This window comes from Penaeus vannamei, chromosome 31, assembly GCF_042767895.1.
Source record: "Penaeus vannamei isolate JL-2024 chromosome 31, ASM4276789v1, whole genome shotgun sequence".
NCBI classification, from domain to species: Eukaryota; Metazoa; Arthropoda; class Malacostraca; order Decapoda; family Penaeidae; genus Penaeus; species Penaeus vannamei.
This window is the reverse complement of record NC_091579.1, coordinates 32,253,967-32,268,966: the sequence shown is the minus strand read 5'-3', so window position 1 is coordinate 32,268,966 and position 15,000 is coordinate 32,253,967. Positions and strand designations below refer to the sequence as shown.

The 15,000-nt window shown below is 38.1% G+C and overlaps 1 protein-coding gene across 2 annotated transcripts in view; it reads left to right on the top strand.

The window, feature by feature from the left end:
* Positions 1-10,157, top strand: part of LOC113818112 (transformer-2 protein homolog alpha) — an 11,066-nt gene extending 909 nt beyond the window's left edge. Inside the window, exons 2-8 of one of the 2 annotated variants that reach the window (XM_027370263.2) lie at positions 3,625-3,720; positions 4,006-4,164; positions 4,436-4,541; positions 4,837-4,899; positions 6,164-6,339; positions 6,474-6,607; positions 8,168-10,157. In XM_027370263.2, coding sequence (XP_027226064.1) covers positions 3,635-3,720; positions 4,006-4,164; positions 4,436-4,541; positions 4,837-4,899; positions 6,164-6,339; positions 6,474-6,607; positions 8,168-8,217 — 774 coding nt within the window. In that variant the 5' untranslated portion in view covers positions 3,625-3,634 and the 3' untranslated portion in view covers positions 8,218-10,157. Of the gene's footprint in view, positions 1-3,624; positions 3,721-4,005; positions 4,165-4,435; positions 4,542-4,836; positions 4,900-6,163; positions 6,340-6,473; positions 6,608-7,195 lie in introns of both variants that reach the window. The other variant, XM_027370264.2, reaches the window with a different exon arrangement.
* The last annotated feature ends 4,843 nt before the right edge of the window (positions 10,158-15,000 follow it).

Genomic DNA, 15,000 nt, shown 5'->3' with positions numbered 1-15,000 from the left:
ATCGGTTAATTGGTCCATTGCCATTGAAATTAATTTAAATTAATGATTTTCATTAAATAAGATTTTCTGGTAAAATCTATTTGTTGAAAGGCAGGGTTAAAGTATTATAGGTGAATGTTCGAAAGTATTGCAGGAAGAGATGAGAGCACATTAATGATCACGAAACTACAAAGACAGCACAGCCAAATACCTTTCGGTACACATTTCCACCTGTCTTACATTTACATTATTGAACACAATATTGGTGTTTTGCCTTTAACCCAATGTCGATGAGGACAAAAGTTTGACAAGTGGACATAATTATGGGATTGTTGGCGCTCATCCCCTGTTTGTGCCTGGCTATTTTGGTAGTTTGCAAGTGACATGTGGCAACTAAAAGCTTTTTATTTTTCTATAACTTTTTCTTATAACTTTGAAGGCTTATCGTCATTTTAGGTGCTATTGCCTAAAATATTTACCTAATAAATGAAGCTGCTACTATCAGAGAAAAAACAAACTCCGTCCAACGAGCCAATGGCGCGGGAATGGGCATGATATGATGCCATCCATTTTTCGGCCCACAACAGCCATGGCATGTACATACATGCCACCTGTTGGATAGTGGGTAAGGGGGCCATCGCGCTGAATTTTCGGCAAATATTTTTAAAAATACTCTTAAATTTGACAAAAAAAATCTCCTGTAATCTAGCAGGTTTTGGCAATTCTTTGACATATTTCTGCTAAATGCATAAAAATTATGAGTTATGACGATAAATATATATGTGTGTATGTAAATTTTTTTATTTTTTTATTTATTTATTTATTTTTTTTTACTTCATTTTTTTATTATCCAAATGTTATGAAATATGTTGAGGTAAATCGTAGTATACGTATATTTAATAATATCATGATATATACTTTTAGGTGCCTAGTGTTCCTCTCAAACTACCAAACAAGTTGGGCGCAAACGGGAAACTATCGATGTATGCCGATAACCCAGAATTAATGGCCCACAGCTATATTTTTAACTTGGGAACAATGGGTTAAACATACTACTAACAAATCAATTGCCTACAGAAACACCACCACTTGCACCCTAATCCTTTACTCTACTCCCAGCAATCAACCACATATCTCTGATAAGCACCAACTTGGTGCCCTATGCATCATAAATTGAGTGTGATAAGGGTCTAAGACTGTTCTTTAGTGATTTCGTCAAATGATAAGCTCTGATCCCACACCTGAAAGATACTGCTAGTGGAAATAAACAGTTGCATTGTTAAAGATTCTTTTTTCATGATAATTCAATGTAAAGATACTCTAAACTAAATTCTATAATAAGTGTTACTCATTTCATTATATAAATATTTTTTTACAACTTGCAGACACACCTACTATAATTTTTGTGTCAGCACTGAAGATGCTGCACCATTTATCCTTTTAGAATAAAAAGTTTCAGTAAGAAATGAGTAACTACACAATTGATGCTTTACAATAAATAAAAAGAAGTCTCCATGTTTTCTGTAATTAATTTCAATAGAGAATAATCTCAAACATTGAAAGGTTGCATCATAGTTATCCAGATCTCATCAGGGGAACTCTAAGTTCTTACTAGCATAAATATGAAATATGCCTTTGAAATGTAGGATCAGCTGAAGAAATATTTGACTAAATCTAAAGAACGACCCAAGTTTTCTTAAACTAGTGTAGAATCCACAGTTATACTTGTCAGCATATAACATAGTTAGGAATGACTGTCACCATTTGAAAATCCATTAAAGATGGTCCTTACATGAATGGAACACCTGCAGACATCTTCAAATTCAGCTTAGTTTTAATCGAAAATCAAAGACATTTTAATGTGGTCATCCAGAAATATGCCAAGTTGAGGACATATAACTACATTTTGGGAATGGTAAAGAAAATATAGACAACTGTTTATTTAATTCTAAACATTAATTAAGGTGTTTCCCACATTTTCACTGCAATAATCTTTTTTAAAAAACAAGTCTTTTGTGCAACTTTACAACTGATGCTATGACGAACAGACATTTAAATGCCACATTATGTTTGAATAAGTTAAATGTGTAATATTTTAGCCCTTTTAAAGGTAATGGGATTTATTTTATTAATTTATCTTCAGTGGGTATATAATTGTTTTTATGATTCTTGTATATTCAGGCAAAGTAACTTGCACTTTGTATGATTTGGCTAGTAAGAAATGCAGACTTGGCCGTTTGTCAGAAAAGGAGCCAGTCCAGTCTGTCTTGTGGATATGTGGTGTGGCTAATTGCCATTGTGGCAAAGATGTGAAAGCCATGGCTGTCCCCATTTACAGTCCTTTTAACAATCAGTACACTCATTAAACCCCAGAGCACCAAGCCACATTTGTGAACATTATCAACAGAAACTTCGCTTCATTCATCCTGTTCATCCGTCCTTCCACACCTCCTCACCTTGCCTATGTGTACACTTTTAGTTCAACTATGCTTAAATTATCTTAAAATGTCAAGCCATGCCTGAACATCTGTCAACTTGGACATGAGAGGAGATAAGGTGCTTGAAGACCAGTATTTATTTCCAGATTATCATATGGAAATATAAAGTTATAGGAAATAGGAATTTATTTCAAGCAGCCTACATTGTTTTTATGCTAATGACCCCTGTAAAGATAATTTAGATTTAGATTGATAAGATCTTGCCTACAGCACACTCAGCCCCTTCATAGTAAATTGTAATTGGGAAGGGGAGACTTTTTTATCTTAAATAAAGTTATTTATAAAATCAACCCACAAAGCAATAAGTAGCAGTTGATTAGCCTAGTTAATTAGACATTACAAGTAGTGAACAGGTACTAATTTTATTTTTGTGATTAACCCATTGGATCCAGATGTGTCACAGAAATCACGGTAATGAAAATACAGGCAGTGGGTTACATCTGTAGCCAACATCTCGGGTGTTCAGTGTGCAAAGTGTAAACTTTTTTAGACTTTTGGCCATTTTCTGATGTTTGCAGGTATTTTGATTTGCTTTATCCAGATGGTAATAGCTTATTTTCCTTTGCACAGAATCCATATCATCTCTCTATGTAGTAGATAACTCAGTGCAAGAAAAGAAATAATAAAGAAAATCTGGTTACATGTGACATATATCTCATTTTTTCGTAATTTTTTATTTTCCATAATATAACCTACCCCACCGGTCACAGCAGCCAAGAATATGGTGCACAGCATGGAAATGGCATGCTCCCTGGAGCCGGCTTTTGCACATTACATTCCACATTCATTTATCGATGGGGATAATGCTAAAGCCCTCTTCTAAGAACCAAATGAGTCAAATCGCACTCCCAAGAGGTTTGTGCACTCATGGCGAGTCTTTTCCATCACCCTGGCCTTCGCTCATGAGAGCAAGTTCATATTACCCATCCCGTGGCCATTTTGCCTGATGACCGATGGTCACGTTACCCAGCCATTGACCCAGATTTTTCCATGACAGAACTGTAACTTCATCTAGATCATAGGGGTTAATTGGCAAATTAAAGATGTTAGGAAAGATAAAGATATTTGTCTATAATACTAATGATTCGATAAGACCTAAATTTTTTGCATTCTTTCAGTGTTATATTTTTAAATTGGCACTTTTCAGGTTCAGAAAAATGAGTCGCTCACCGCAACACGCTGTGGCCAATGGAGCTTCACCAGTTCGTGAAAGGTCCAGGGACCCTTCATTTTCCCGCTCAAGGTAAAGCAAATTGTGATCCATATCCTAAAACTTAGATATTTGAATTTGGTCTCTCCATTTTCAGTGTGTCAGCATTTTTCAGGTTTCATAGTACTCACAAATCTTTGTAAAAAGGAAGGTTATTGGTTTAAAGCAGGTGCATGGAGGAATTTATATTTGGGAAGAAATGTTTGTACATTTATTTAAATCTTTATACTCTTCTTCCTTTTTAATCCAATTTTTTACAACAAAAATTTGAAAAATTATAAATGATAAGTTCTTATATTTTCACTGATTATTCAACAGATCACGCTCCAGAGACCGACGTGAAACCTACAAACACTCTTCTAGAAGTTCTGGTTCCCCTAGATACCGCGAGGAGCGCTACCGAGAGGACAAATATTCATCCTCACGCCGCAGAGATTCTCGTTCCCCATCTTACTCCAGAAATAGAAGGAGTAACAGGTTGGCAATTTTTAGTCGGGTCAAGAGGGTATTTAGCAAGTAATGCTGGTACCTTTATGGTATGTGTATCTTCCTAACAAAAGTGCTGTTTAGCTTGAAGAAGCTTTAGCTTTTGGAAAGGAGAGATTCCAGACATGTTGCAGCACTTCTGGATTTGTTCAGGCCCTTACTCGAATCACGTCACCAAAGTTTTCCTCTCCTCGGATTTCACTTAGGTAAATAGGGTCAGCACAAGTTTTTTGATCTTTCTAAATCCTAGGTCCCGATCAAGGTCACCAATGTCGAATCGCCGCCGTCATCATGGAAGCAGAGAGGACCCATCCCCTAGCAACTGCCTTGGCATCTTTGGACTCTCTCTCTACACAACTGAGAGACAGGTGAACTGACACCCTTAATGAGCCTTTGTGCCCAAGTTTGTTTTGCATGTTGAGAGAAACTTATGAATGAAGATTGAATAATATACCCAGGTGAGATGAATTATAGAATGTCTTGATTGCAATATCAAATGCCTTTACAAAACACCCATTTTAATTGAATATCAGCTGTTATTGCAGTATATTTTCTCATTGACAAATTCCAGTTGTCTTTTTTTAATACTTTATATTAGCCCTACCAAAATACTGACATCCTACAAGAGTTGAATAAGTAAATTTTCATTATTTTTTGTTTCAGCTTCATCACCTCTTCGGCAAATATGGTCATATCAATGAAGTCCAAGTTGTGTTAGATGCTAAAGTAAGTATCATTCATGAATAGTATCTAACTTTTATTTACATGGGATGGTGGGTTGGTGTTTGTGTAGGTAGGTGTGTGGATGTGGATGGGGGTTTTGATACGGATTGTATATGCATTAGAGATCTCTTTTCCTTTTTCATGGGGTAAAAGAAATGTATGAATTGAAGTTTTACTGCAAAAAGTTATATTTCAGTTTGTGGAGGATGGACTACCTAATGATAGGCTCATGATGCTGAAGCTGCCAATTGTCACACTGCTGGTTCATTAGTTTTAATTGTTTGAGTGTATTCACATTTCTCCAGTTATCAGTCAGTATTGGAAGGCTGTGTCACAAACACCAAAGTACAGCTGCTGCAGCCTCATGTTTACCACAAAATAACAAAATTGTCCACTACATATCACCACTCGTCTTCATACAACTAGAGTTCTTAATGCATGTTTTCTCCAAGTTTGCATAAAGTGCTAAGAAAGGGGGGGGGTGGTACAGGAAGGGATTGATACCCCTCTCCCCCTTGTCTAGGGAGTAAAGAGAAGATGGGAAAGGTTAGGTATGGGTTTTTGGAGGTGTTGCTCTCGGTAATGAATACCTTAGTTTTCAAAGAGAAATGTGTTTGAGGCTTTCTCTATGGCCTATTTTAGATTAGAGGGAAGCTAGGCAAGCCAAAGTAGATTTCTGTTTATTTTTTCATGTGATTGTTTTTGGCCATGTTAGTCTGATTTTTTTTTTTTTATTATTATTGATACTCCTGCTCTATCACCAGCATATGATGATGGGGATACAGGAATGTATGTACGAGAGCTGTGGGTGAGAAAAAGGTTGGGCTACATCTGTAAATAAATTTGAGGTAGTGGGGTTAGGGAAGTCTGCTTTTTGGTAATTATTACAATGGTGCTACCAATGATTATGTAACAGATGAAAAATGCTTGTCTGTTGTAATAGCTAGAATCTTCAAATTGACAAGAATTTTTGCTAAATTACATGGATAGAAATATTTGAAAAGGTTTGAGGAAAGGCAGATATGAAACTGAATTTTGATATTACTTCATGAGCTTAATGTGATGTTGATTATGTAATATGGAAAAGTGATTTGCACATCTTTCAGTTGGAAATAACTGACTTTTAAAAGTTTTTGTAGTTTGTTACATCTGTTTTTAAAGATTTGAGAATGATCCAACTAATGTTATGTCATCTTGTTAATGCTTTTCATTGAATAATGTCGTACTGGTTAAGAATTCTATATTAAATCAACTTTGATTCTTACAGACTGGTCGATCAAGGGGATTTGCTTTCATCTACTTTGATCATGTGGATGATGCCACAGAAGCCAAGGACCAGTGCACTGGCATGGAGATTGATGGAAGAAGGATCAGAGTAGATTATTCCATCACAGAGAGAGCCCACACACCCACTCCTGGCATATACATGGGTCGACCAACTTAGTAAGCGAGGCAGCTTAATTGAAAATATTGACATTGAGAAAGTCATTGATCATGAATTTATTATTGATAAATTGTTTGTGCATGTTGCCTGTCTGTCATTTTGCTGTTACTCACAAATTCACTTAATCTTTCAGTTCTAACAATGGCCGTAGAGGTGGTGGTGGAGGTGGGGGAGGTCGCCACAGAGGTGGATATGGAGGGGGGAGTCGCAGTCGCCGGTCCCCTCCACGTAGATCATACCGCTCACGCTCTCGGTCATACTCTCCACGTAAGTAGATAGTGTTGGTGTTAATGTGAGAGGCAGGTGAAATTTCTGTTGTCTAGTTGATTATTCTTACAGGTGCTCAAGGCAGGGAATGCAAGTGTAGATACTAAAGGTGTCACAGAAATAGATATGAAATCACTCAAGATATTTGTGCCCTGCCATTGGTGTAGACCTGTTCAGAACAATAGAAAAGAACAACATTTGTATATCAAAGTCAGTTTTGAGTTTTGAATTATGAAGTTGCACCTTTTGATGAAAAACTTCATAGACCTTTTGAAAATGTTTAGTTTTTTTATGGTTTTGTTTTGATTCTTAAACTTTGCCTTGTATGATCTACTGATTTCTATTTTGTCTCATCACACATGATATGCATCGATGTAACCCATGTCCACATAGCAACTATGGTGTCATGGTCTTGTAATTTTGCTCATTTGAAGTTGCTCTCTTATGTATTATAAGCAAAAATTTTTGCTTGATTTTGAATTTGTCACTGAAATTGGCCACTTCAGTTGCTCAAAAAAATAAAAATAAAAAAAAGTGAAGAGCAGTGTCAAAATATATTTTGACTATGCAAGATTTATCCTTTTTCAGGTCGCTACAGCCGGTATTGAGGTGCTGGTGTCACTTAGTTTGATTATAACTAGAAACATGAACTGTATTTAATGTCACTATGTATTCTAACAAGATCAAAGCACTCTGATATAAAGAATATATTTAATCCTGTTAGAATGCTACATTAGATATTCAGCAGTTTCCTGATTTTCAAAGTTTAGCAGGCCTATATTTAAGGACGAGCTGGTTGTTTTGACCAGGAGTTTTTCTATGTACTGAGGAAGTATTCCTCAAGATATAATGTTATTTGCATCAGGTATTGAGATATTTTTCGTTAAAACATACCCAGAAGTGAATATCTGCTGTGTCTTGAGATATAATTAAGCATTTTATATATGGAGAGAAATTTAAAAAAGATTATTTTCGAATTCAGGACTTTCTCATCGTATCAGAAGCATTCAGAATATTTCTATTTTTTGCCTTCTGTGTATTTCTTTTCTTGTTTTAAGATGAGTTTTATTAGTATTTTGGAGTGAGTTTAGGTCAATAATCACCCTTTCTGTAACCTATTACAAAATGATCAATAAAGATGAAACAAAAGGGTTGTTTAACAGGCATTAGTTCTCCTTGTAGATAGTTGATTTTCAATATCTTTGTATGTTGAGAACTTCTTCGATTGTTTCATCCATGTTTCATAAAAGACATTGCTCACAAGTTTACCACAACTTGGTATATACTGATTATGTTTTGTTATGGTTTCCGTTCTTTCTCTTTCTTAATCTTTTCTAAAGTTAATGAAAAACATGTGTTTGTTCACTGGGAATCAAAAGTTATGTGAAAGAAATGAAAGGTGACCCATGTTTAGACTAGATGGAGTTGAGGTGTGACATCCTCATTAAAAGAAAGAATTACTTAAGTTGAAGCTTAAGACTGTGTACATCAGAAGTTTTTTTTGTGGTTCTCTCTACCAATAAAACAATTCTTAACACTATTTTCTTTTGTCATCCCAAGGCTTGAAGAATGGAAGTATTGGTGAATATTGGAAGATAAGAAAATCTTAATGAGTCGGAAGATTAGAAGCACTGGCCGGGTTTCTTTGGGGAACATTGGAGAAGAATTGTTGGCGAAGACAGAACAGGCTGACAATATTCACCACTGTTGTAGTAACCAAGAAATGGAATGTTTCCAAGCATATGAAGATCTCACACTAGAATTTTGTGAAGCTTCAAGGGAAATTGGAGAAGTAATGAAGATGGCAGTTGGTTTGAAGAAGGAAATAAGGCGGGTAAAAGGGTAACACCAGAAAAAACGAGGGAAGGCAGTAAGAAAGGGAAGTAAAGTTGAAGCAAAGTCGCAAAAAAACTGGGTCAAGACGAAGGAATGCAAGAATTTTCTCAGGTCAAAAGGGCGTATGGTCAACCCGAGTCTTCCTTGTTGAACACCACATCATCATCCTCATCCTCACAGGGGAAGTGTCAGTACTGCCATGAGGTAATCCTTCGTCTCATTTATGTTAGAAACCCTCAGATAACAGCCTCTTTTTACAAGATTTTCACTTCCATATCGACACATTCCAACAGTGATTCCTTAAACATGGAAAAAGATTTTGGGAACAGGTTCACACCATTAGAAGTACATTAAATCCCTTCCAGCCACTTACTTTTTACTCTTTTTTTTTCTCTCTTTCAAACTTCATCAGTTGGGGAGACCATTTTTTCCTTGTTTAGTGTGAAGCTTCTTGTACAGCAAAGAGCTCAAGTGTAGAGATCTTGATATCATAATTCATGGAAAGTTGCATATAATTGCATTTAAAGGAGCATGTGCTTTCTGGATTCCAACTGCAAAGAAAGTTGTTTCTGTTTCAAACATATACCACCAGGTAATACATAAAGTATACAGTGGAAGTTATTCTTCGTATCAAGTACTGTATAATATGAAAAGGCCTTGGCTCTGTTGGAAAGTGAATAGACCATTATCCAAGAGGGTTTACTTGGCTTTCATTCTGTTGTATGGTGACTTGTTAGTATTTCATATACATAAAAAGTAAAGAATATTGCAGCCAAAAAAAAGTGGATGGGGTTTTACTAATGAAGGACTTATTTTTCAGGTGCCATTTTCTTTAATTCAACATGTTGACGGCCAGTGTATTTTGACCTTTTCATTAATACTCTTAAAACTTTATTTTCCATATAAAATGGAAATTAACAAGACATGAAAAAAATGTAAGCTAAATCTAAGTGAATTTAAAGACAAGCATTTTACATAAACAGATGTAGAGTTGTGCCTCTTATTATTTTACAATTTTTGTTGAATGTATATCACTTGTATCACTGGGACAGGTACACTGAGGCACGCACTTTTTTTCCCCTCTCTCCCTCCAATTGTTTGACTATTTTGTAAATTGTGGGAAGGTTTTAAGATTGATCTGGGATTTATAACAAGGAAAGTAAACAATTGCATAGTAATTTATGAAGGATTTGCAACGTGGACATCCTTTGTTGAATAAGTAAAGTTCAGCAGCTTCGATTGCCTGGTAAGTCATGTATGTTGAAATTAGCATTTTGCTCAATGACTTTGAATTTCTTTTCTGTATCTTATATTTTTTTCTAAAAGCTTTCGAATGGTAGAGCCATTATCTGTGATTAGACATACAAATAGAATTCTTTTGCTTGCTAAAGAAATAATGGTAGCTCATATTGTTTAGAGTTGCATCTTCAAATTACTTCTAACCCTAATTGAATTCAAAATACAGACTAGCATAACATGCTTTTTGACAAACAAACCTTATACATTCATGGTACCAAATATTTTAGATAACACTTTCGAATGCCTTAAGATTGGCCTAAATAAAGATCCTTCTTTTCTTGTTGGCTTTTTGGAGAAAACAGTCTAGTCAGTTAAAAGTAGTTTTAGGAATAAATAATATCAGTTGCATTTCAGATACTCAGCAAAATGAATTGAAATGAAAAAAATGTGACATCAATAAAGTTTTTATGAATGATGAGTATTTTTCATTAACCAAATATTTAATATACTGTAGGTTTGATATGAGTAGTCTGTAACTTCTCAGAATTATAGAAACTGAGCTTTAGTTTGGCTTTTACTGTAATGTATTGAAGTTAGTGTATGAATTAACTTAATAGTAATGATTTAGACACTAGTTACACAGCATGCATGAGTATTGAACAGAAAAATGCCTGGTTTAAATCGTAATTATTTATCATAAACCATGGTCCACATGGCCATTATCCTATGAGCTGCAGCACCTTACAACAAGTGTTAAAATATCCCTAAGACATTTTATTAAACATTCAGTATAAACTGATGTGTAAGTGTGTAGACAAGAATAAGTGCAACGTCACTTAAGAGGATTGACACATCTTGTACGAGACGGGTAATGAAGTGAAACGTCTTCTGAAGTGTCCTCCAAAAGTTGGGGGGAAACTGTATACGTAGAGGGTACCTTCATCTTATAAATTTAACCTATCCACACAAGACGAACGAAGTAACTCGCAAGGCAAGCCAATAAATGTGCCAGATGATAAGCAATGCAATGCTGGTAATAAGGTCGCTCACCAGACACTCGCCAAAGGCATGGATGTACTAAGTCAAATTGACAGTAGAGAGACAAGAAAATCGATGAAAAACGACATATTATAAACAAGCTTAAGGGCAGCGAATGAATATGGAGAATTCTTAGCAAGTGATCCCCCTCCTCATCCCTTGCTCGTTGTAGGGGGGATCGGGGTCCGATTAGGAGGGGGGGGGGGGGAGACGAAGACTGAGACCCAATACAGGGATCTCCCCTGCTAAGGGCCTCAGCCCTCGACTCGACTAATTTTGCATGGTCTTTTACCACTCCAGCTTTTTGTTTCCGTCCCTTCTCCAACCCCTTCTATTATCTACTTTCTAATCCCACTTTTCACTACCATATTATCCTATAACGTTCTTAAACCTTTGACATCTAATACATTTTATCATAATCTTTAACTCTCCTTTGCCCTTTCCGACGCAATACTTTACCATAGTGCTATATGACCTCTGAAGTGTAGCACATTTATTTTCCGTGCTGAAAGGATGAAAGGCTGACCTTGTGCCAGTCCTGAACGGCCTGCGGGAACTATGGGCACGGTACTCCCGATTTAATTGTCTAGCCCTTACCCTGAAATGCATGAGGGTGAACCGGTTATGCCGTTTTATATAATCAAGGTTCCCCATGACCCCAGCAATGAAGATGTAATCCCCATATTTGATAAAGGGGCAAGACTCCTTGCCCCTTTATCAAATAGCCCCAGGCTCTCCTTTGCCTACGACTCCGAACACCGAAACTACTACCCACTCCACAATGCCTACTAGTGCATTACCCCCACAAGCAGAGACAAATCTCCATAAGACCCTCCTACCCTCCCAACTTCCTCAAATTCATCAACTCTACCCCCACAACCTTCATCAAGCACCCCATCCTCCCTTATTACTACCTTGCAGCCTTTTTCTCCATCACTCCGTAATACTCCATCTTCCACACGTCCCCGATCATCCACCACCACCAACCCTACAAATATCTTACTCTGTTTAGCCCAGCTAAATGGGACCGATTTTTCGTGATCGCTTCTACAGCTCCTTACTCGGTCAACGCTCTTCTCTTTCAACAAAGCCTCCAAAAACAAGTGGGCAGAGTCCCTTTCTGTACTAGACGCGATCGCTCCCGTCTCGTAACAGTCGGATCAGAAACTGTCAAATTTAACTGATCATTCTGGCAACCCCATTCCTGCAGAACCTCATCCAACCCTTAATACTTGTACCGGAACTGTTTCACCCCAGCAAACTGCCCAGTCAATATCAAAGATTGGTCAGCCTGTGGAAAAGAGTCGTTAGGATGCTACAAAGACCAAGATGTGAAATCAGTACTTTGCTACACCATTCCTCTAGAGGTTAACGAATGAACTCGACCAACATCGCCAAAATTACTTTCCGTACACATAACCTTCCCAATTGTATCTACATTGGTGGACAATCCCTCCCTGTTCAACCATACCAACCTCTTCCCCGTCAATGTCAAAATTATTGGCGATTTGGACATCCTGCCAAACACTACCGCTCCACAGGCCGATACCCCTCTGTGCCCAACACGGTCTTAACAGATCAATCTGCCCTGTACAAACACGCACATGTGCTAACTGCTGTCCCACTTACAAGTTCGAGTCTGAGGTAGCAACTGTGAGATACAAAAATGGTCTCACTCTACGTGAAGCCAGACAGGAAGCACGCTGACAAGGTTTCTCTTATACTCCCTACTCCAGTAATGTTGCCCCCCCTCCACCTCAAGATGTTCCTACACCCTCCCCTATACCTACTTACTTCCCCACTTCCACATTCAACTTCCCCCAGTCAAATTCTTTTGCCACTCTAAATCCAGACACCCCAATCTCAACTACAGCCCCAACACCATCCCCTCACTACCCGCGGTAGACAGACGGATCGTTCCACCCCTTCTTCCCCTACCGCACACTCACCTCCACCTACCTTTACTTTTACTCCTCAGACACCAGTCACCCCCCCCCCCCCCCATAAGAAAACCTTTGTCCCACCCACAAAACTCTACAACAAACTCCACTGCAGAAACTATGGAAGACATTCAGAGCTATATGCTTGATACACAAAATTCCACAACTCGTGCTCCCTTCACAGTTAGTGATTGCCGATATGCGTACCCCTCCTACTCATATTCCCCCCTACACCCCTTCCTCCTCCTCCTCCCTATCAACACAACCTAACCCCCTCAATTCCGTCCACCACCGATACCCATCCTCCCGATACCCATGCTCCTGAAATCCATCCCCTCTTGCTCATAGCATCCCTACACCCCTCCCTCTCAATCCTAAGAGCTGCCTATACAGCAATTCCTCGAACTTCAAGACCTTATACCTCTAAATGTGTTCCATGGTGGAATTCTGATTGCACCATAGCGCTTCGCTTAAAACGAGCAGCCTGGAACGGCTATCGCTACAAACGAGGCACCCCTTACCAGCTATCAGCCCTTATCTCCTTTAAAAGAACATCTGTCCATCTTCGCCGTAAAATCAGAAACAGTAAAACAAATAGCTGGCAAAATTATGCTTCCTCAATTACATCTACATCTATTTCAGCTATTTGGCGACGGATCCATAAATTATCAGGCAAACATCCCCCCCATCCTGCATCCGTCCTCCATATTCGAGATACTCATTTCTGAGCCTATTGAAGTTGCTAATGAATTGGGCGACTATTTCAGCCAGGTCAGAAGTGGCTCTCACCTTTTCCCACACTTTTCTTCCATTAAAGCCATTAAGGAACGCACCCCTATCACCTTCATTCTATCCTCTGATGAGTCCTATAATGCTCCTTCCTCCTATTCTGAACTCAACGCTGCATTACAGTTGTGCCGCAACACTCATGAGGGCCTTGATGGTATTCACTATCGTATGCTCCGACACCTCCCATCTTCCTCTCTATCCTTCCTTTTTACTATTTTCAACCACATATGGACGTCAGGAAATTTTCCTTCTCATTGGCGAGAATCTCTTATTCTACCTTTCTTAAAACCCAATAAATCAGGTACTCTACCCCAAGATTACCGCTGCTTGTGCAAGCTACTAGAACTAGTTAACTTCTACTTAATGTGGTATCTTGAATCTTGTAATCTCCTTTCTCCTTCCCAGTTTGGTTTATTTGGTTTCCGCCGTGCCCGAAGTACGGCACACCCACTTGCCCATTTTGAGACATATATTACATCTGCATTTGCACGCCATGAATCCGTATTAGCCATATTCTTTGATCTAGATAAAGCATATGATACCACATGGCGGTACCATATCCTCCAACATTTGTCTTCCCTAGGGTTACGTGGAAACATGGGTGTCTTTATAAAATCCTTCCTGTCTAACCGTACTTTCCAGGTCAAAATTGCCTCATCCACGTCATCATCCTTTCCTCAGTTCAAAGGCGTCCCACAAGGAAGTGTACTTAGTACCGCTTTATTCTTTCTTGCTGTAAATGACGTTGTCTCAGTCCTACCACCAGGAGTCCGGGCATCGCTTTATGTTGATGACTTAACCATCTACGCATCTGACACATCCATACCAGATCTCTGTCAATTCTAACACATATCTTGCTGTTATTTTATAGTTAAACGTATATGACGGCAATGAATGTTTAATTTAGATTTGCTTATGAAAAATGAATTCAAATATTTAGGTGAATGAACAGCATTTTTTCACAGACAGTCTCTGTAGACAGCTATTTTAGTGAAAGATTGGAGACGGACACGTTGGACAAGTGCTCTTCACATGGGAAGAACTTTCTCTCTCCAACCCCTGGAAATTTCATATCCGCAAGACAAGACAGTACGGGAGTGCAGGGGACGCCAATATTTATGAATTACAGACAACACTGAAATGAGACACGGAATAGCATGGTTAGAATGACCGTCATTGATGCAGTTAGTGAAAAGATGATGTGAAATGACTGGAGATGGGACTTGATCCATAATTGATTCCTGTTTCAGGTTGAAAATTATCCAGTGAGATGTCGAGAGAAGGAACTGCAGATCCATTTTGAAAGTGGACAACATTGCACTAATGCAGTAATAGCACAAAACAGTCGAGAATCCACAAAGAAATCTACATGGTTATTCTTTGTGCATATATCGTACTAATATATTGTTGTATAACAGCGTAGTTTGTCCATTCTAATCTGCTTTTCTTTATGGACTAGAACTGCTGTTATCAAAAGCATGGTGATTATATGCCGTGTAACGCAGTAGGGAGATCTCATAAAGCCATTATTCAGGTCATCCTTAATTACCT